The sequence below is a fragment of the Nyctereutes procyonoides genome, unplaced genomic scaffold, assembly GCF_905146905.1.
Source record: "Nyctereutes procyonoides isolate TBG_1078 unplaced genomic scaffold, NYPRO_anot_genome, whole genome shotgun sequence".
In the NCBI taxonomy this organism is placed as follows: Eukaryota; Metazoa; Chordata; class Mammalia; order Carnivora; family Canidae; genus Nyctereutes; species Nyctereutes procyonoides.
Genome location: NW_026575125.1, coordinates 17,948,898 through 17,972,263, shown reverse-complemented (window position 1 = coordinate 17,972,263; position 23,366 = coordinate 17,948,898). Strand labels below are relative to the sequence as shown.

The 23,366-nt window shown below is 43.0% G+C and overlaps 1 protein-coding gene across 2 annotated transcripts in view; it reads right to left on the bottom strand.

Annotated features, from left to right (window-relative positions):
• Positions 1-23,366, bottom strand: part of PHEX (phosphate regulating endopeptidase X-linked) — a 201,981-nt gene that overhangs the window by 94,297 nt on the left and 84,318 nt on the right. For both annotated transcript variants that reach the window (XM_055338552.1, XM_055338553.1), the window contains exon 12: positions 7,885-7,986. In XM_055338552.1, coding sequence (XP_055194527.1) covers positions 7,885-7,986 — 102 coding nt within the window. The remainder of the gene's footprint in view (positions 1-7,884; positions 7,987-23,366) is intronic.

Sequence of the window (23,366 nt, the reverse complement as noted above, 5' to 3'; positions counted from 1 at the left end):
TCCACAGAGTTGTTCAAAGTAGAACAACTGGACTAAAAATCTACTGGTTAATGAATTACTTAGTGCCTAACAAAAGACCCACCATTCTCCATGAATCTGCTCAGTAAATGAATCTAGAAGGAGTCTCCAAAGGATAGGCAAAGACACCAATTCTGCCTCCATTTTGTAAGCATGCTCATTGATAACTGAGAAAAGCAATCAAATCAAAAAGCAGATTACTCAGATAATGAATGATTTAGAGGTGGAGACACTAATTGACACACTGAGTAACAGACTTGAGATTTTTAACAGTTTTTTAAAAACATTTTATTTATTCATTCATGAGAGACACACACACACAGAGAGAGAGAGAGGCAGAGACACAGGCAGAGGGAGAAGCAGGCTCCATGAAGGGAGCCGGATGCAGGACTTGATCCCGGGACTCCAGGATCACGCCCTGGGCTGAAAGCAGGCGCTAAATCACTGAGCCACCCAGGCGTCCCCTTAACAGTTTTTTTTAATGATTTTATTTATTTATTCATGAGAGACACAGAGAGAGAGAAAGAGAAAGAGAGAGGCAGAGACACAGGCAGAGGGAGAAGCAGGCCCCATGCAGGGAGCCCAATGTGGGACTCGATCCCGGGCCCCCAGGATCATGCCCTAGGCCAAAGGCGGCGCTAAACCACTGAGCCACCAGGGCTGCCCCCCTTCGCAGTTTCTTAAGATCCCTTTCTAAGCAGTTAGTTTGGAATTTAGGGAATGCTTTACTTATGCATAAAATGTTTATCGTAATAATATCATTAACACCACAACCTAACCATCCAATATGGAGAACTGTTTAAGGAAAAATAGTCAATAATAGTGAAAATTCTATTATAAAGACTATGTAGCAGTAGGAGAAAGGTTTACAATATAAAAGAGAAAAAAGAAATCAAATTCATATATATCGGGATCCCTGGGTGGCGCAGCGGTTTGGCGCCTGCCTTTGGCTCAGGGCGCGATCCTGGAGACCCGGGATCGAATCCCACGTCGGGCTCCCGGTGTATGGAGCCTGCTTCTCCCTCTGCCTGTGTCTCTGCCTCTCTCTCTCTCTCTCTCTGTGACTATCATAAATAAATAAATTAAAAAAAATTCATATATATCTAACATTATTCAAACCTATGTACAGGGGAAAAGCCCAAGTAATATATCAAGATGTTTGTGGTGGTTGTGTTTGGATGATAGAACTAGCAAGAATTTTTTTTCTTTCTACTTTTATGCTTTACTTTCAAAATTGTGAAAGTTTCAAAAATTGTGCTCATACTTTCAATGAGCACAGATTTTTATAACAAAAATAAACATACAGAAGATCCAAATATATATATATATTTTTAAAAGCTGAGCCATGAACCACAGGTAAATGGATCTAAAAATAAGAATAAATATGAAGTTCTAGGATGAGGGTTTAAAAAAAAAATCAAGATTAGGACTGGAGCAACAGGGCTTAACAACAGTTCCTGGGGGATAAAAAAAAGACCTAGAAATTAACTGACTGAAAATTCGTTATGAGCCAACAGTGACATGGCTGAGAGGAAAAGATAACCATAATATAAACTTCAGATTTTTTAATATAATTTGTATGCAAAACAAAGGCAGTAGTAATATTCCCATTGTGTGATGTGAGTTGGACTACATCTAGAATATTGTGTTCAGCTTTGAACTTGAGCTTTAAAAAAAGACGGTGAAACCTGGACAGTAGCCAGCAGGATGAAGCATCAGAACCACAGTGCGGAGCAGTGATTCCCACACTGGCTGCATGAGAATCACCTGGAGGGCTTATTAAAATGCAGATTCGTGGGTCCCCTCCCAGAGGTTCTGATTCAACACATGTGGAGTAGGGCCAAGAATCTGCATTTCTAGTTACTTCCCAGGTGATGCTGATGCTGGTCTGTGGACCACACTTGCAGAGACCCACTAGCACTGTGGATAAAAGCCCAGAACAGCCAGTTAGAGAGGAGATACAAATATGAAAGCTACTCCCTTGGCCAGGATGTGCACGTGAGAGAAATGGAGAAGCATAGGGGCAGAGATATGGAGCCCGAGAATGCCAGCTAGCTCAAGATGGCAGCAGTGTGGGCCCGGGGTCTACAGGGAGTGGGGAGGGACGCTGAGAGATGTCACACACTATTCCGTCAACCCCTGTGTGTCCCTGGGGGAGCACGGGAGTAGAGGCAAGGACCTGGCATTCTTGAGCACATGCAAAGAGCCTTGAATCTGGAACAGGGAAGGGCAGGAGACAGTGTGACAAAAGCCCCTCCCTGTGTTTTCTTCCACAGGATAATTTAAAACAAAAATGTGAAATGAAGCTAGAGTGAAGGTAGCAAGGGAAAGGGAGAGCTGGGTGCAGAGCTGTTGAGATCTGCAAGGAAGAGCCAGAGGAAGCCCTACCCGCAGGCTATAAGAACATAAGCAATGACATGAAGTGGGGACAGAGTGGGCAGTACCCAAGTCAAGTGCCCCCATGCGTGGGTTTAGGCTCCGTAAAATCTTCCTCCCCGACAGCGACAGCCAGGAGCACTTTGTCCCTCCATTGCATTAACTAAAATTTCTCCCCATCTGTCCAGCACCCATGTTCCAGCTCTCGTCTCCCAGGACAGTGAAAGGCCCTACAGAGAAAGGAAGCCACGAATCATCTTTGAATCTGCAGCTCCTGCCCCAGCACCTGGCACATCACTGGTTCTGGAAACGTTTGTGCAACTGAATTTACTGAAGTAGTACTCACACTGAGATGCAGTGAAATGTGTTGTCACCTTAAGGCCAGTAAGGATGGAAAGAACACACACCCCAGGCTCTGTGCCCTAGTTGAAGATCCCCAAGAGCAGAACCTGAGACAAGGACTCAAGTACAAGCAGTTCATTTGGCAAGTGAAAGAAGCATCAAACACCAGGAAAGGACTTGGGAAGTAAGCAGAGCAAGGCAGGCTGTCAGTAAAGGGTATCTTCCGGAGCCAGCTGTCCATGTGAGCAAGTGGAGCTTACCCGACTGGGGAAACTCCAGGAGCCCATGGTGAACACAAACTTGAGGGAGGAGGGGGCACACACAGCAATTCCCATCAGTCACTGGGAGTGTTTATTCCCTAGACCATTGGGCCCTCTGTACGAGTACTATTAGCAGGTTCCAGTGAGAAGAGAAAGCTCTTGGGCAATGTGCACGGGCCGGCAGTTGGAAGCCAGGCAGACGTGCAGTGAAATGGTCAAAGCAGGCAGCGGGCCTCCCACTACCACCCCAGAGTTCAACAGGTCTAGGGAGATGCAGGAATTTGCATCTCTAATGCCTCTCTCCCCTCTCTACCAGGAAAGACTAAGGTGACTCACCAAAGACAGCTTTAGACCCTATCAGCCTGGGGATATCAGCAGACTAATCTACGTTCCAGACTTTACTAACTAGCCTGTGTCTACCATTAGTTTCCCATATATTTACCTTCCTCCCATCTGCTGCCCTTGGAAGTCCAAAACCACTTTCCTTTGTCATTTCTCTGCAAATTTTTTGTTCTTTGTTAAAGATGCTATGTAAGCTGAGGTTCTAAGCCACCTCTTTGAGTTACTCATTTTTCTGAGTTCCCTCATGTATGTAATGAAATATACACATTAATAAGCTTCTGGTTGATTTTCTCTTGTTAACCTACCTTTTGTTACAGGGGCCCAGTCAAGTACTTAGAGGGGTAGAAAGAATTATTATTTTTCCTCCCCAAAGAAGACAAAGCCAAAGAGGTGAGATATGCTTTTGTTGGCCCTCTGTAGGAAAATTCTTCCCCCCTTGCTCCTCCCCACCAAGCCTGTGTCTTGGAGTTGCATGCCTGTGCTGATGGAACCATACAGTACATTTCTGGAAATCCTCTGTACCTGCCATGGCCAAGGTTAAGGCCACTCACAGGATCCTGAGGATGCTGCCTTCCTAGCATTTCCACCCAGGTCTTTTTTCCTAGGGATGGCCAGGCAAACATAGGTCCCAGGAGTAAAGAGCACAAACAAACAAATATTTCAGAAAGCTTTTGGATACAGAACTGAACTCTAGTTGGGGACCAGCCGAATTCAGGAAGCTGCTTCTCCTGATCTGACACAGAGCTCGCCAGCAGAATCTCTGCTCCTGCCACTAGGGCAGCCAAAGGCAGTGCTGCATCACTTCCTGCCAGGCCTCAGAATCACTATGTAGTGACCTTGAGATTCTCCTACTCTGTTCTGAAAAAGGCAAATCTTCCAGAAGATACCCCCCAAAATAATTTCCATCACCTTACACTCATCCCACATCTATGATAACTGAAAAAATAACAGGCTTCCTGTCCTTTGCTGCTAGTTTACAGTAAAAGCATATGCTTGCAGGAAACAGAATCCTAAACAAAAATTGGTGTTTATTTCACGATACTAAATTTCCAGTTGAAACCTATACCATCAGTTTCACAACACTAAAGCTCTCGTGACCCCTTAAGAGATGAGAGGAGCAAGACAGGGAGACTGAGATAACAAATTTACCCGTCCCAGGAGCAGAGGCATCCTCGTTTATCTTTTACAGTAATCACGCCTAGTGAAGAACACAACAAAGTCACACCCCCACACTTCCATCTTGAAACCAGGGGTCACTGCCACACAACTCAAGGTGCTAGGCCTCAAGCCACAGCAGGTATCTGGACCCTCCACACTCAGGAGGCCCGGCACTAGGGAACACTTAGGTCAACACTCAATACAGGAGGTACTGGCATTTGTTGCAGTCCAGAACTTCATGGTTAGGCAAAGAATAGCCTCTCTCCCTCGCAAATCAGAACATTTTTCCAGCTTTCCCAATGGGTTGCCAAGTGACTCAGCACTGGCCCAGTGTGGGCACTATTATTGATGAGAAATCTTCCGCCTGGGTGATATACTGCATACAACACATGCCCAAAGAACAGTGCCAAGTCATACCAGGAAGTGCAGGCAAATTATTCACCTCCACTTCGAACCTAGGCAAATCCTGTCTTAATGCAGAGGCTACTCTGTATCAAAAAGACAAAGCTCTAAGATCGTCAGAGATTTCCATCTAAGATTCAAGGAATTAGTAGACAGAACCTCTCCTTTCTTGTTGACTATCAAAAGGCAATCAAATTGAGGACAGCAGAGAAAAAGGGCAAGAAAAAAAATAATTTTTCAAAAACCACCCCAGAGCAGAAAGCTGCATAAATGCCTTCGGCTTCCTACATGTTGTCTTTGTGAGTCTACGAGCTCCGCCCAGAGGTCATTTCCAGAACTACATGTTCATTTAACTTGAAAAACAGAAAATCTGCATCTTCTGGGGGCCAGAGCCCGACATGCCTTGGGAAAGTGCTGAAAACTCTCAGACAACATCCCCTCTTTCTTGCCTTTTAATAAAGGAATGTCCCTGAACTCTGAAATACAGGATTTACTCAGAGAGCCTGGTGAGATCCAGGAGGAAAATTTCCTTTGATATTTGTACCTGTCAAGGAACAAGTTGAGTTCCTGGCAGGTTGAACTCAGCTCAAAGAAAGCAGAGTGTTCAAAGAGTACTTTTAGAAGAAAAAGTGACAGCTCTCATTGAAATAAAATATAAGACTGGAGAGCAACTCAGGGGGCAAACAGGAACATGTCTAATATTAGAAGAACTGAGAATAATGTGCCTTCAAGAAAGACCCATGGGCCACTTTCCTGGAAGACCCAACTGTAAGGTGCCCACTCCTTGATGCAACTCAGAAGATCTCCCCCTAAGATAACCAGTCATACCTCCCAAAGAACTGACTGTGGTCTCCAGAACAGTCCTCTGGTATCTATCCATTCATCACAGGCACACAACCCTCATCACTCCGCCCCATCCTCCACACGGGTGACTCTCAGGCCACGAGGGGTCAGGCTAGGATAAAGAGTCCCTAGCGTTTGGAGTTCTCAACTGCCCAGTGCAAGACAAATTCTGTTCGAGATATCACAAGCTAGCCCAGCAAATAAATGAAGCCTTCAAAAAACAACAATATGTTAGTGCCAAAAGTTTCATCTACCATCTGGAGAGCTTCTCATCACAGCCCGCGTGCTCCTGCCTTCATCAGCTTGCGCCTTACATGACTTAAGACAGCTCTGACAGATTCTCGAGGGGAAAAAATCCAACTTACCCTTTGTCTTCTAACACCTGCCACCCCCGGCCACCCAAGTTCTTTCTCCACTGCAAACAGTGAACAGCCTTTTCATGTCTATTGACAAAAATATCTACAACAATGTTTATCCATTTCGGGAGTATCAAAGCTCTAGAAAACACCCTTGCTAAACCTCTGCACATTCTCATTTCAATAAAGCTAAGCATTCCCAGAATGTTGCCCTCTGTTTTTTTGTTTGTTTGTTTAATAGACTTTATTTTTCCGAGCAGTCGTAGGTTCACAGCAAAATTGAAAAGAAAACACAGAGATTTCCCATAAAACCCCTGACCCCACACATTAGCATAGCCTCTCCCATTAACAACCTCCCCCATCAGAGTGGTACCTTAGTTCTAATCAATGAACCTGCATTGATACATCACGACCACCCCAAATTCAGTTTATATTAGGATTTACTCTTGGTGCTACACATTCTGTGGGTCTGGACAAATGTAGGACAACATGAATCCACCATTATAGTACCATACAGAGTAGTTTCACTGTCCTACTGTCTCCCTCTTGACCATAGGGCAAAAAGATCTATACTCAGCATGACTCAGTAGGACTCTAAGCAGTGTTCCCCAGGCCCGTAGAGCAATAAAAACTGACTAAAGTCACAAATGTTCCAACTGCACCCTCAATCCACTGAATCAGATCTTGCAGGGGAGGGGCCCAAAGAGCTGTTGAGCATTTAGGCAGCCCAGGGGATTACTACCATCAGCAAGGTTTTAAAATACCTCTCTAAAGAAGAAATGTTCTGGGGCACCTGGGTAGCTCGGCGGTTGAGCATCTGCCTTGGGCTCAGGGCGTGATCCCAGGGTCCTGGGATCGAGTCCCACATTGAGCTCCCTGCAGGGAGCCTGCTTCTCCCTCTACCTATGTCTCTGCCTTTCTCTGTGTGTCTCTCATGAATGAATGGATGGATGGATAAATAAACAAATAAAGAAAGAAGAAGAAGAAATGCTCCTAGTTCAGAGTCTCCCAAATGCAGAGCAGCGTCCATGAAGAATGTGGGAGGTATTCCCCACCCACTTGAGCTCCAGCTCCACCTGAATACCTAGAGTTCAAGATGGGTCTGATTCTTGGTTTTGAAGCAGCATGGCTGCTAATACCTCTCTCACGTAGTCCTTCATCTTGTCGCACAGTACCAGAAAATGTGACAAGGCCCACCAAGCGTCCACTTCTATTAGGAAACATTTTCGTATTACTACACCCTGGTCTACTACTGGTCTGCAGTTTATAAGCACACCGTTTGGATCATTAGAGCAAGATGACGGGTTAGGAAGTAGACCTGCTTGGCTGTGGGCAAGGCTCTTCCCGAGGACATTTGCACATGTTGTGCCCAGAGCGGAAGGACACACAGCCACTATGGGTTTTTCTTCTTCGTGCCTTGAGGGCTCTCCTGCCAGCTGCTCCCCCCGGCTCCCCACTGCTATGCATTCTCCCATAGCCAATGAGGCCCCATGGCAAAATTCGCTGGGCAGCTGGCCATGTGGCTCTTAGAAACAGCAATTAAGAGAGAAGGAAAGGCTGAATCACAAGGTGCTAGAAATGCAGTTCAAGAAAGAAGAAAGTCGGATCTTCTTTGCTCTTACCTCCTGGTGATGAAATCTGTATGTTCACACCGAAACAGCCACCTGACTCTGGGGCCATTCGGAGTCAAGAGCTCAGTCAATATAAAAATCAAGTACACAATATTAAGCATGAAAATCCATTAAACCAAAGTCACATATATATTTTTAATCAGAAGGAACCCTTACCTTCTCTTTGGCTTTCCTTTTTGTCCCTGCATCCATCCACTCATTTTCTTTCTCCAGCATGTCAATAAAGGCCCAACGAATACCCTCAATCAATTCCTCCATCTACAAGGAAATACCCAAAGAGACAGGTCAAGACCAAGAAGCTTCAGACAACGTTTTCTGGGCCATGAGAAACAGTTCAGCACCAAACATGGTGGCAAACAGGTTCCTTTCAGCTTGACTCCAAGCTCTGGCAACATTTCTTTTCCGGGGAAGATGCCTTCCCACCCCCCCACCCCCCCCCACCACCACTAGAAGATAACTAATCATTCCTTCGCAGACAACGGTTTGATGGTCCAGTTGTAAAAAGATTATGTGGAGAAAGGAAGTCATCGCAGGTCATGACAACCTAAGACCCGGCTCCTAATTAAGCCATCCTTATCAAGGGGGCAACTGATTTCAATAGTTAATAAGGATCTGAGAGAGACACGCAAAAGCACGGGCTGTGTGCTTCAGGCGGGTGTTACGGAAGCAAGTGAGCGAACAGCTGAATGAGACACTGTTAACAGGGAGACAGACAGGGAGAGCCAGCACCCCAGGAGACTCTCCCCCAGTATAATTCAGACTCCTGTCGGGACCCTAGCTTTTCCCAAAATGAGTGCCAGCGGTCAGACCAAATGCTTGGCCATTCTCTGTAATCCTCCTTCTCTCCTCTCTACTCCCTTGTAGCTTAGAAAAGTCTTAGGTTATTTCAAATCTAAAATGGTATGTCTGGGGACGCCCGGGTGGCTCAGCGGGTGAGCGCCTGTTTTCGGCCCAGGGCCTGATCCTGGAGACCCGGGATCGAGTCCTGCGTTGGGCTCCCTGCAGGAGCCTGCTTCTCCCTCGGCCTGTGTCTCTGCCTCTCTCTCTCTCTCTCTGTCTTTCATGAATGAATAAATGAAATCTTTAAAAGATAAATAAATAAAAAATAAGATGGGAGGTCTGAAGGGGGCTACTACAGCAAAGCTGACTCCTGAGGGACCTGTGCCAGTGTTTTGACAGTAAGATCACACACCCACACTGATGCTGTTTGCCCTGGCTTTTCTTCCAGTGTTTATGGGTCAGCAGAAAGAACTAGGGGAAGAGAGATGCTGACGCCTGCCCTCAGAGGCCCACACAGAGCAGTGTGGGAGGTCTCACCCATTTATGGGTACAACCCCCCCCACCACCACCACCAAATTCCATTCTCTTGCAGAGATGCCTTCATTTTCTTGGTAGGACACTTAAGAAAGAATAAATACTAGGTTTGGCACCAGGATTAAATTTTTCACTTAGGATTAGGGGGTTGTAAATCCATTTTTAGCATTAATTCTAGAAGGAAAGTTTAGACGTCTCCTTGGTTCTATAATGAATTGTCGGCACAGAGCTTGAAATAATTTTTTTCTGTTTAATAGGTTTTCAGCTATGTTTTCAGTTCAATAACAGTTGTAAGAGAACCAGAACTGTAAATCAGTGGGCTGGGTTCCATCATATGTAAATAAGAACAAACAGCAGATGGAAGGGGGTGGGGGGAGCTTCACAGCTATTTTTTCCCAACTAAGTAAAAACATTAAGGGAAATCTCAACTTGGGATTGGGGCATGGCTGAAAACATGCAGTAAACGAAGAGTCATGGTCCTCTAAAACGATAAAGTCAGTGGTTGTCAACCTTGTCTACACACTGAGATCTCTGAGGGCGGAAAGTCAGGCTGCTCCTGCCGCTGCTGCAGGGTGCAGCCTGGGCTGGGAGTCCCAAAAGCCCCCCAGGTGAGTCTACTGCGCAGCCAGGGCAGAGCCGCAGCGGTCTGGAACGGGGAGGGGGGCACCTATTTTACAGATAAAGAAAATAAGAGTCAAGACAGTCCATGATCTGTTCCAACCACAGAGCTAAGTGACAGCTGTGATCTCAGAAGTTGTAGGATCAACAGAGGTGTGCCTCGTAAACAAGGGAAATGCCAGGCAAGTAAAAGGGAATCAACAGAGAGATGCAGAAGTCGCAATTTCAAACAGAAAACCCACACAAGGAGGATGTTAAAATGACAAGAAATTCTCAGCGACTAGATTTTTATGCCCGTTCAGCCACCAGCACCCCTAAATTTTTATGACTTCATCACACGGCAACACATGTCAGTCTGCCTGTCATCTTCACATAAAAGATGAAACAATATCTTCCCAAGCTAACGAGGGAGGGGACAATCAGGGTGGGAAAAAAGTGGGCAAATTAATTTGAGATGGACTCAGTAACCAAATCAATGGAACCAGGGTCAGATTCCTCCCCAGGCTTCCAGTATGGGCAGCTAGGGGAATGCTACTGCTATTTTCTAAGACTGGGGATGCTGGAAGAGAAAGAGGGCTGGGGATAAAAGCCACACCTCAGTGGGATGAAGGGTGCATGGGAACTGGAAACAGCAAGTGTGGACAACTCGGTCAAGGACTTTGTCTAGCATCAGAGGGCAAGAATTCCTGGCCCCTTTGAGAGTCCTCTTAGCTGGACTAAGAATCAAACTGACATGAGACAGGTTAATAGGGGAAAATCAAGTTGAATAGCCTATGTATGGGAAATCCCCACAGATGTGGAAATTCCAAAGGTTGGCCAGATGAGGTCTGTATGTCATTCTAAACTAAGGACAAAGGGGTAGGGGGCCTAGGACTTCAGGAATGCACTTCACCGAGCAGTAAGAAGAGCAGGTGTTTGGTAATTAGATGTCTGTCCCATGGGTCACTCAAATAAAACTTATCTCTGCTAATAACGCTTACTCTGGGAAAGACTCACAATTTAGATTCTTCATTGTGGGGAAGGGACAGGCAAAAGTTTCTCTCAAGCCCTTCAGCTCAGAGTAATCTTAATGCCAAAGCAGCCCATCTTGGGGTAGCCTGCCCTTTGCTCCTACACCATGAAAGACAGAAAGCAAAGACAAGGCAGAGGGAGAGGTAGGGTTAAGAGAGAAGACTGAGGGTTTGGGGTTTGGGTCGCCATGTGTATGTTTGTCACTGGTGCTGCTGTTGCCGCTTCTGTTCTTGTGGCTGTTGACCATGTAAGAGATGTGACTGTGTCTAAGTATCACTGGGAACTCAACAATAAGAGAACAACCAAAGTGATTTTAAAAAACGAGCCAAGGACCTTGACAGTCACCTTCCTAAAGAGAATTTACACATGGCAAGCATAAGAAAAGATGCTTCCCATGAGAGGTCATCAGAATAATGCAAACTGAAGCAATGAGATACCGCTACCCACCCATTAGAAGGGCCCAAATCCATAACACTGCCACCACTGAATGCTGCTGGCAAGGCTGTGGAGCAACAGAAGTCTTCTTCAGTGCTGGTGGGAATGCAAAATAGCAGAGCCACTTTGGAAAGCCATGTGGCGGTTTCTTACAAAATTAAACATAATCTTACCACGGGATCCAGCAACCGTGCTCTTTGGGATTTACCCAAAAGTCAGGAACAGATACCAGCACAAAAGCCTGCACAAGGATGTTTACAGAAACTTTATTCATAATTGCCAATCTTGGAAGACCCCGCGAAGATGTGCTTCAGTGACTGGATAAACAAACAAACTGGTACTTCCAGACAATGGAGTATTATTCAGCCCTGAAGAGAAATGAGCTAGCAGGCCATGACAAGACATGAAGGAGCCTTAAGTACATATCACTACGTGAAAGAAGCCAATCTGAAAAGGCTACATTCGATGTATTTCCAACACTATGACATGGTGGAAAAGGCAAAACTATGGAGACAGTAAGAAGACCAGGGGTGGCCAGGGGTGTAGAGAGAGCAATGAATAGGTAAAGCACAGAGGATTTTTAAGGCAGTGAAACTACTCTGTATGATAGCATAAGGATGGATACAGGTCACTGGTTTTTTTCCAAACCCACAGAACGTATAACACCAGGAGTGAACCCTAAGGTAAACTATGGACTTTGAGTGATATGTGTCAATGTAGGTTCATCATCAATAAAAAAATACGTACTATTCTGAAAAGCAATGTTGATAATGGGGGAGATTCCATATGTGTGAGGTCAGGGGATATATGAGAAATGTTTTCCTCTCAATTTTGCTATAATCATAAAACTGCTGTAAAACAAATCTTTTTAAAAATCTAAAAGAAAAATATTGAAAAAAAGGATTCAGTGAAGATTAAGAGGTTGAAAATACAGGGGTTGGGCTCTAACAAGGCAAAGGGGACAAGATCCAGAGAATATCTAGAAGGATTCACCTTAGACAGGAGGCAGGACTATGAGAGAAGGGTAAAATGATGGACAGGAATACAGAAGAATCTTTCAATTAGGTGGTGGAAGGTTGAGGGCTTAGCACAATGGTGTGTCTTTTCTCCATGAAATAAGAGCAAGATCTTCTGCTAAAAGGGAGGTTTCTCTTAAAAAAATTCAGTTTCTTCACATACGGCTATATGCATCCTGGCGACATGAACCTACTGGTAGGAAGAGAGGTATTTACAGATGAGAACAAGGAGGGCAACGAAAGGTTTGCTCTCAGTACCCTAGCCATCATGTGATGATAACAGAAAGCCCCTTAAGAATACCTAAAAAGCTCAACATGTCCCAAGGAAAACGCTTGGAGTAAGGAGTATGAAAATTAACCTGCTTTCATTGTGGTTTAAAAATAAATGATTTAATCAAATAGAACAAAATAAGCACTACCCAAGCCAAAAAGATCTTTGGCAAATACATGTTTTGGAATTTTTGGACTTCCATGGAGAATCTTAAGATCATGCTGCTCCTCTTTGCTTTAGGGCACTTTTATGAAGTAAGTACCTATTATTAAAATGAGGCTGGGGCGCCTGAGTGGCTCTTGGTGTCCAACTCTTGGTTTCTGCTCAGGTCATGATCTCTGGGTTGTGACATCAAGTCCTGTGTCAGGCTCCACACCCATCTGGGAGTCTGCTTCAGATTCTCTCCCCCCCCCACCCCTCCCTCCACCTCTCTATCCCCCTCCCTCTCTTAAATACATACATACATACATACATACATACATACATACATACATACATACATAAAATGAGGCTGAGTGCTTCCAGATACCGCTCTCTAGGCAGCATGGCTTTGTAGGCCACCCCCTTGCCATCCCTAGGCAGTACAATGGCTCTTGAAGTCACCAACATTTTCAACATTTTGCATAGATGCTTAAGGCTCTCGGTCTCTACCCTGCTGACTGGCATTTCAAATGGAAATCTCTTAAGACAGGGCCAGGGCCAAAGACAGGCTGCCCTAAAATGTGCCACTTTAGCATACTGATTATTTTAAATAAAAGTCACAAAAGACACAGCCTCTTCCATCCCCCTGAAAGCAGGAAGTAAATCTCCCCTGCAAAAGGTGCCACCCCCATCCCAGGGGGTAGAGACATCCTTACCACCGGAGATGGGAAAGTTAGAGCTGAGAAGGCTGTGTCAACAGCTCATGTTACTTTTTACTAATTTACTACCCCAGCCCAAATTCTGTCTAGCATTTCTGACTACTGAAGCTCCCAAAGTTACGTCTCCTTTGTCCTGTCAATTCCTCACAGATTTACTGTCTATCTATGATTATAAAAACTGCCTGGTCATTCCTTTACATCTCCGTTTCCTTAGAGGGTGATGGTGCCCATGTAAGAAAACTTTGGTTTCTTCTCCTGTTAATCTGACTCATGTAAATTTAATTCTCAGTCCAGCTAAAAGACCTTGAAGGACAGAGGAAGAATTCTTCCTTCGTTTCAAGTGCAAAAAGCTTTCTGCCTATTGCCAGGACACAGAATGACATAGTTGACGCAGGTGGCTTCCTTCCTCAGCTTCCTTTCGCTCTCCCCACTCATCTCTCCCAGCACCACCTCAGTCTTTCATAAATCCCTACCTTGGTAACTCAGCCTCTCTATGGCCCCTTCACAGATGTCAAAACCCAAGCCATCACTCCCCTCTCAGCCCCCCTGTGAGCCTCCTCTGGCTTCAGTTCTCATCCTCTCAGGTGCCAACCCCACCCCCGCCCCGGGGCCCCCTGGCAGGTTCTGCTTGCTTTCTTTTTTGCAGACTGTACAGATTTATTGTGTGACATTTTCTGTGAAACAGGGCTGAGCCACCCCAGCAGAGTTCAAGAACAAGTGCAATCTTTTATGGTGATTAATGTCATTGGTTGTCACGTCAATGCAAATAAAAGAAATAATGAGCTTAGCATGTTGGAACTAGGAAATCACTGAACACTTCTGATTCTTATCTTTAGACTTCTCTGCAGCATCACATAATAACATCACCTTCAGTTAAGCCATGTTCCCTGAGGCACAAAAGCCTGCTAGAATTTCAAAATAAGGAAAAGAGAGTATTTCTTCACCAAACCTTGACCTAATGCCCCCACTAGCCAACCTGTAACATTAATAGAAATCACTTAAGGTGGAAGTCCTAAGTTGAAGTTTTCCATAGAAAATATTTTTTAGAGACAAAAATGAAAATATGTAAAATTAACTCAAGTGTTTTTATGGTAAAATATGCCATATTGAGCATGAGGGCCCTCCAGGCAAAGCAGTATTTTCCTAAGTATCTATTTATTTCAAATCTCAGGGATCCACACTGAAAATATAGTTCATTTGGGGCACCTGGGTGGCTCAGTCGGTTAAGCATCCGACTCTTGATTTCACCTCAGGTCATGATTTCAGGGTAGTAAGATTGAGCCTTGTACTAGGCCCCATACTCAGAGGGGAGTCTACTTGGGATTCTTTCTCTCCTTCTCCCTCTGCCCCTCCCTCAGTGCTCACTCTCCTTCTCTTTCTCTCTCTAAAATAAATTACTTAAGTAAATCTTTTAAAAAAAAGAAAAGAAAAGAAAATACAGTTCATTCAGTTGGTCTACGGGCAGCTGTTAGTTCTTTTCCTCAACCACTGCTATTTAAAAGTGGATCCCCTTTTCAGGCTTTGCACTCCAGGATTTTGCCCATAGTTTTCTATATGAGACACTGGGGAGTCACACATGCATATGCATGCACCTGCTGCCCCTCCATGGAAGGTTTTGTTTTTTTAACAAAAGATTTCTACCTTTGGAAATTTTAGGTTGTCTCACCTACTTCTCTTTTGACCTCTCCTTACCATTTTCCCCATCGCATGGACATAGGAACTTTGTGTTTTATATAAATGAATCAAGATTGTTCTAGTAATGCATTTGAAGGAACATATGCCACTATTGCTCCAAGGAGTCAGTCCATCCCATTGTCAGTTACAGTTTCCTTCAAAGCTATGTCTCTAGCAATAAAAAAAAAAAAAAAACCTTGTATGGCCAACTCAGATCCTTCCTCACATCCATGAACCCAAAACTTTAAACCCACACTTTCAGTCCCTTCTCAGAGTTCCTGTTAGGCTTATGATTAGAATACAGGTGTGTGTTTAATTGTCATTTACATATATTTGGTCTCCACAACAAAATCCCTAAGCTTGAAAATAGGAATCACAATTTAGATCAAATGAGGTGATGGATATGTAAATGTAGGGGCCACTGGCAAGCCACGGAAATGGGCCAGTTTAGCATAAACATTATTTTAAGTCAAAAACAATCAAAACCAGGGACACTTGGGTGGCTCAATGGTTGAACATCTGCCTTCAGCTCAGGGCATGATCCCAGGGTCCCAGGATAGAGTCCTGCATCGGGCTCCCCGAAGAGCTTGCCTTGCCTCTTCTTCTGCCTATGTTTCTGCCTCTCTCTCTCTCTCTCTCGGTCTTTCATGAATACATAAATAAAATCTTTTAAAAAAAACAATCAAAACCCAGCAGACTCAGGAAAAGCTCTTTACTTCCCCTTCAACTGCCTGCTTATACCAAGAAGATAGCTTTTCAGAGATGCCTCTTTCCTAAAAAACCTAACTGCATAATAAGGCAACCTATGTCTTCCAAACATCTGCTCTACCTTTGTGTTAATAGTCTTTGTCCCCTTTGTGTCCTCAGACTACACCCTCTCCTGAACTCAGATAAGCCTCCTGGTGCCTCAATGTCTTCGGTATTTCACGGCTGTGTGGATTCCCCATATAGACAAAACTAAACTTGACTTTCTCCTGTTAATCGCTTTCATGTCAAGTGGATTCTTGGTCCAACTAGAAGGATCATGAAGGGGAAAGGAAATTCTTCCTCCCCGATGGTGGGTGTAGTCAGCAAGACAACAACTTGCAAGACACAACTCATGCCAGACACAGTTGCAGCAGAGAGATCCTTGGGACATCAGACAAACAGCTGGCAGAAGGCAAGATTTCTTACCATGTCAGTCTCCTGTAATCTCTCTCTGTGGAGTCTGATGGAGCAAGAATGTGGAGAGGCCTTCTTCTCTCTTTCTAAATTTAGATTAGCAGGAAAAAATATTTGTGGAGCTATTTCTTTGGGCTTAGAAACTCATTGGTTAAATTTGGTAGAGTACTCTTTGGTTTCTGATCCATTTCCTCCCACATATAAGCCTTTGTTTTCCTCTGTGTCTTTGTGTCATTTTTCACACAAACTTTGCCATGGGTTAATGTGCACATGAGGCAAAGGCTATTGCTAAGGGACATTTTGGAGGACGAAGCCATAAAACTGGTGGACACGGGTGCAGCACTTAAAAGCTGTTAGAGTGCTCTCTACCTAACTCAGAAGTTGGTCATGGAATGGGTTAGACTGACACTAGGTCACCTGCCAACCTCAAGAAAACTTCTGTGCAATAGGGTACCCTGTAAAACAACACACAATCCCCAACTCACAGCACATCTCTCGTGGGTATTAGTGTGACCCTAAAAGACCCAATCAATGCTCAGCCTAAACTGTTAATGTGCATACTAGACAAACTTTGCTATGAATTATGATTTTTCCTTTTGTTGTATTCTGTGTCCTAAGAGCTTGGTTTTGTGACCAGTGAGAATGTTCTCTTTGGTCTCCATCATTCAGAGGGTGCACTTACCAGGGTGCACCTTAGTGACCAAATAGACCAGGAATCTGAGTCTCTCTCTCTCTCTCTCCAGCTGTGCCAGCTCTCAGGGACGTCTGTCATGAGAGGCTCTAGCCCAGAGGAATCTCTGCTGCCTCAACTTTTGTTGCTTGGCAGTGCTGGCAAATCCCATTCCAGAAGCACCCGCCCCGTGTCACAGATGAGCTAACTGGAAGAGGCTTCTCACAATTTGATGAGGACTGGAGACATTGTTTTCACCACACCATCCTTATTGCCTGTACAAGGCATAGTTTTAATTTCTTAGACTAATTTTTGGGAGTAAACTTTTGGATCATGAGGCCTACCCTCTTTGGATGCCTCTTAAGTCTTCATTAAGCCATTAAAAGGCTTATTGTGGTTTGAGTTGCTATTCACATATCGTACTCGCCAATGGCCAGATGATGGATTCTCTAAATTGGCTGTATTTAATAGAAAAATATGCTTTATAGAAAGCTCTCAATTCTCTTATTAGTATACTGGCTAGCCTTAGGGACTCCCTGAAAAGATAAAAGAACAGAAATCAGGCTTAAGATTTAAAAATAAATGTCCACATCCAACCGAAGTCCCCCTTCTTAAAATCTAGCCTCATCTGCCTGTTGTAACTTCCCTTTCCCTATGAGATTTACAGGGAGTGTTCTAGCCTAAATTAAATTCTAGGTTCAAAGTATACAGGTTGCTCATGTAAATGCTAAAAGCCAAGAAACGAATTTAACAAAAGCACCTGAGACTGGCAATAAGGCTCGCTTTGCTCCTACCTTCCAGGGCTCTGTAATCTGGCTCTGCCAGCTTCAGGCATTCCTATGCAATGTCCTTTGCCCGTATATCCTAGACCCCCACCCCAAAAGAATTCGTGTCCCTAGACAGCAGCAGGGTTTTTCAACTATAAAGTCCTTTTACCTCTGTTTTCAGAAGAGCCTACCAAATTTAGAAAGGAAAGATTAATGACTATTCACAACTCTTCACAGAGGAAACAGAACCAAACTTTAACCTACCCCTCCTACAAATGATCTGCAAAAGGCCAATACTCATGGGCCAAGGTTGAACTGTATACCTGGAAAAAAGGCTTTTGTTAAAATGCTTTATACAGACTTGACAAAGACATAAATCTCCTGATTCTCATTTTTTAAAAGATGTATTTATTTGAGAGAGACAGAGTGCACATGTGCACACATGGAAGTGGGGCAGAAGGAGGGGGAAAGAATCCTCACGCAGACTCCTTGATGAGTGCAGAGCCCCAGGACCCAGGGCTCGATCCCACAACCCTGAGATCATGACCTGAGCCAAAACCAAGAGTCAGAAACTTAACCAAATGAGCCACCTAGGTGCCCCTCTTGATTCCCATTTTAGTTAAAAATTTTTCTTGATATAAAAAAGCAAATTTAGTTTTTAAAAATGGGCCAGACCCTTGATTTTCAGACCATGATCTAATTCTTTAGGAGATTAGAAACAAATGTGTGGGGACGCCTGGGTAGCTCAGTGGTTGAATATCTACCTTTGGCCCAGGGCGTGATCCTGGGAGTCCCGGGATCATGACCTGAGCCGAAGGCAGGCACTCAACCGCTGAGCCACCCAGGGATCTCCCAATAAAATCTTTTTTTTTAAAGAAAGAAACAAATGTGTGTTTTACAAATCTCTACAAACCCAGAAATGCAACTTTAGAAATAAGTCCTAGCCTGCCCAGCTTTATCACTCCTCCAAATGCACCTATTTCTCTCTAAATATGTGCAGAAATATAAAAGATCAGGATATTGGAACAAAATTATATGTACTTTTCTTTAAAGGGCAAATTTTAAATAGCAATCACTCTGAAAAACTGGAGAGAAAAAAAGTTTGCATTCTTTCTTTGTTTCTTGAAATTCTAAAACCTGCCGTGCCTTTGAAATTTGTAAACACAGCCCATAATCACCTGGGCCTAAGAAAAAAAAAGGGTAAGATGTCTTTTTTTTAATGATTTTATTTATTTATCCATGAGAGACACAGAGAGAGGCAGAGACACAAGCAGAGGGAGAAGCAGGCTCCCTACAGGGAGCCCGATGTGGGACTCATCTGAGCCAAAGGCAGACGCTCAACCACTGAGCCACCCAGGTGCCCTAAGATGTCTTTTTAAAGTACAAACTGCTCAAAGAGTTCTTGTGCCCAGACTCTAGCACCCCGGATAACAGGCAGACACACTCCAACTCTCTATCTTGGAGAAAACTCAGGTACTTTCTCTGTACGTTTATGATGTAAATTTTCTACCTCCATCATCTCTACATGTAAGAGCCATTCCTCAAAATACAAACATTAGGAAGACTTTTTCATCAGAAAAAAAAAGAGAGAGGGGGATATTTGGAAATTGAACTTTTATTGTTCTCTCCACAAGTATCAGTAACAAGAAAAGCTAGAAGATTTTTGTTTGCATCTTGTCAGTGTGTGTCCACATACGTTGTTAATGTAAGATATTATCTCTGCCTCTGGATGACTGTGCAAAAATGAACTTGTAAAAGAGCTCTATGTAGTAGGTTTGAGGGCGAGTGCTTATAAGTTTGGGCATCTAACTCTCAGAAAGACAGAAACCAAGCCAAATGTTTTTCGAGTTCATGTGATCTGGGGAAATGTTCAGTATTAGAGCTAACTCAAGATTGCTGGTTTATTTAATGGACATATCTTCAGAGTTACCAGCATAAAATATAAAACTAATCCTGCCTGTGTTCACTACAAGATGAACAAATTCATTTTCTCTGTTACAACATTTACCAGGGAAAAAACTTAAAGTAATGGGTAACTTTGTCTAATGCCTCATAAAGTTTGTTGGGCAATTGAAATGGGAGTGTTAAGAATAAGTACACTAAGCTGATGAAAATAAGACAAAAAGGTTTGTAGGTAAATTTTTAAGTTGCCTCCAAAAGCTATCAAAAGCTTTGGTAACCTGAAACTTTAAAGTTTTGGTAAGTTAAATGAGAAGTTAAATCATTTAACATCTAGATCATTTTCAAATAAGATAAAATAATGAAGCATTGAGTACTACACCTAGCTTTTGTCCTATGACAAACTAAAGACAAACTTGGATCTGTTAATAAAACATGTTTTGTGCCTTATTGAAAGGCTGTACTATAAAAAAGCGCATGTTTCTAGAAATTAGAAAATGTATTCATAAATTTAAATTTGTCAATTTAAAGACTACTGGCATAACAGTTTACAAGTGTTTACTACTTCGTTTTTGCTAGAAATTAAGGTTTCCAAGAATCTCTAGGAATTCTAATAAACATAGTTATAAGTACTGGAAATAATAAGGGGAACAACTCTATGCAAGGAAAATAAGATGTGTGTTTTGGGTAAGAAGTAGTACAAGGAATAGAAATACATTTTTGTTGAGGGAAAGAAAATAATTTTGTCCTAAAGTGAGGCTGGTTATTTAAAGAGGGAAAGTAGGACAAAATCTGAATGTAAAGAAGAAAGTTGTAAAAGATTTATGGAAAAAAAAAAACTTGGAAAGAAATTTGATGTGTGGTTGGTTCTGGCTAAGATTAGGATAAATTTAAAAGTAAATGGGTTTTAATATCAAAAATAAACTGGCACAAAATTAAAATTTTGTCTTTGTTAAAAGGACAAAATTTTCCTGAACTACTCTTTTTTTTAAGATTTATTTATTTATTTATTCAGGGAGAGAGAGACAGAGACACAGGGAGAGGGAGAAGCAGGCTCCATGCAGGGAGCCCGAAGTGGGACTCCATCCCGGGTCTCCAGGATCACACCCCGGGCCGCAGGTGGCGCTAAACCGCTGCGCCACAAGGGCTGCCCCTGAACTACTCTTAATAAGCAACTGTAAACAAAATTTTTTCTTTGCCTTTAAAGTTATCTACCTAGAGAACTAGGATGATGTGTTTTGTCAAAATAATTTTCTACGTTTATCAAGTCTTTGATTACTTAAGAAAACTGAGTTTAGCACCTGCCTTAGGTCCAGGTCGTGATCCTGGAGTCCCCGGATGGAGTCCCATGTTGGGCTCCTTGCATGGAGCCTGCTTCTCCCTCTGCCTGTGTCTCTCTGCCTCTCTCTGCCTCTCTCTGCCTCTCTCTCTCTCTCTCTCTCTCTCTCTCTCTCTCCTTCATGAGTAAATAAATATTTAAAATAAATAAATAAATAAATAAATAAATAAATAAATAAATAAATAAGAAAAAAAAAAAAGAAAACTGAGCCTTAATGTTTAAAGAACTAGGGCATCCCTGGTGGCTCAGTGGTTTAGTGCCGCCTTTAGCCCAGGGCGTGATCCTGGAGACCCGGGATCGAGTCCCATGTCGGGCTCCCTGCATGGAGCCTGCTTGTTTCTCTGCCTCTCTCTCTCTGTCTCTCATGAATAAATAAATAAAATCTTGTTTTTAAAAAAGAGCTAAATTGTGCCCACAACTATGTAACATTCTGCATTTGCCTCTGAAATCTTTTTATAGTCACTTTGGTTAAATGGATAATTATATATTGTTTCATAATAATATATATTTGATCCCATTTAATCAAATATACAAACATTTTAATATTTTTTGACATGCTTTCCAAAATCCAACTCTTTTGGCCACAATCTGAGGCATTACAAAGGGCCCATGGAACATTTCAAAGATTCTGTGAGACATTAATTAGGCTTATTTGGTTTGTTAAAGCACATGAGAAGCATTGTCAAATAAGTGGTACCAAACCCTCTTAGATTTTATTTGTGTAGATGTGTTATTAAGATAAGTGCTCTAAAAATGGTATGAAACTCCTAGAAATCAGATGTCCTGGTATGTTATTATCTTAAATTGCTGTGTGTCACAGACATAACCAAATTTCCTTGTCACCTGCATTACAATGAACTCTAATCAGATCTCTGACCATGGACATTTTTAAATCTTGTCATTTAATTACTGTTTTACTCTGATGCTGTTACAAATGTGCATCTTCACTGAGACTCATAAAAAGAAGTCTAAGGACAAGTTTCTGATAATCTTAAGATCGTAAAAAAGAACTATGTAAAAATTTCTAGAACTAATGGAAAAACTGGATTTAAGCAGAATAGTAATTAATAACATGGTACTGAATGAACTGGAGGATAACTAATTTTTATGACTCTGTTTAAAACATTGCTGATTTCTTTTAAAAAATGCTTTGTTTTTCCAGATTTAAGGAAATTTTTCTCTTAAGCTAACTGACTTACAGCATTTTGATAAAATACAGCTTCATGAACAAAATAAAACATTTGTCTTTCTCTCCCTACCTGATCCCTCCAAAATTTAGTAGCTCAGGAAGGATTATTATATTTTCATGGCAACATATTTGCATAAGCTCAATAAGAATCTGTTCTCCTTATGACATGACGTAATTGGAAACATTGGTTATATTACCAAGGCTTTGACTAGAATGTCCTATTTGAAAGAGACATGCACAGACTCAGATATGACCAGACAGCTTTAAGGAACTAAGGCTGACTTTACTGAATCAATAAAGCCGCTCAGGAAATGTCAGCCTGATACCTTGCTTACTAGGTGAATAAAGAAGGTCACTTTCTGGCAGGTACAAAACCTCAAGATATTTAGGGAACCTCAAGAGAGAGGAATTAACCCAAATCTATAGGCATTGCAGGCGACATCTGATGGCAAGTATTTGGCTTGGCTTCTGGCCTCAAAAGGCTGTTAAAAGTTCAATCTAGAGATTCCTCATAAAAAGCTCCAGCAAAGCAGGTTCAAGAGAAAAAAAAAAAGCGTTGGCCATCCTTAGCATCTGAGTAATTCCCAGGGCCCAACAAATGGACGAGATTTCCAGAGCCCTGAAGACAAAGGGTGACATCACAAAATATGGCCTCATTTTCCACTACGCCTGCACTGGCCAAGCAGCTGCCAAGAACAAAGGCTGCATCTTCCAATACCTCGCAAACAAATGCAGTATTGCCACAAGAAGTGATTGCTTCTCTGAGGTGCCCACAAGTATATTTGGGGAGAAGCTTCCAGAGAAAGCCAAGGAGTGCCTGTCCTTCTATGAGACTAGAGAGATTGCATGAAAGAATGTGGATGCCAGAAAGGAGGCAATGGTTCAGACAGAAGAAGTGGCTGCTAAGATTGCTAGGAAGCTGAAGAAACAGGAGAAGAAATACATGAAGAAAGCAAGCAACATCTGGCTGCGAGCACTCTCTTGTCTTCAGAAAACAGCAGCAGTACCTCTGAGCAATGCGACAAGACAGGTGAACGGCCCAAAAGAAAGCAAAAGCAAAAGCCCCAGAAGGCTCCTCAGGAGAATGGAAAGGAGATCCCATCTATCTCTGTCTCTTTCTCTAAACCCAAGAAAAAGAGATCTTTTTCCAAGGAGGAGCTGGTGAGTGGTGATCTTGAAGAGAAGGCTGGCAGTGGAAGCCTTCCCAAGAGGAAGAAATCTTTCCCTGAAGAAGAACCAGTTAATGATCTTGAAGAGGCAGGAAGCAGCAGTGTCCCCAAGAAAAATACAAAATTCTTTTCCAAGGAGGAGCTGCTTGCTCAGCAGCAGATCTGATGAAGCTGCTGGCAGCAAGAGCAGCAGCTTCAAGAAAGAGAAAAAGTTCCAGAAGCTATCCCAGGAAAATCAGAATGGA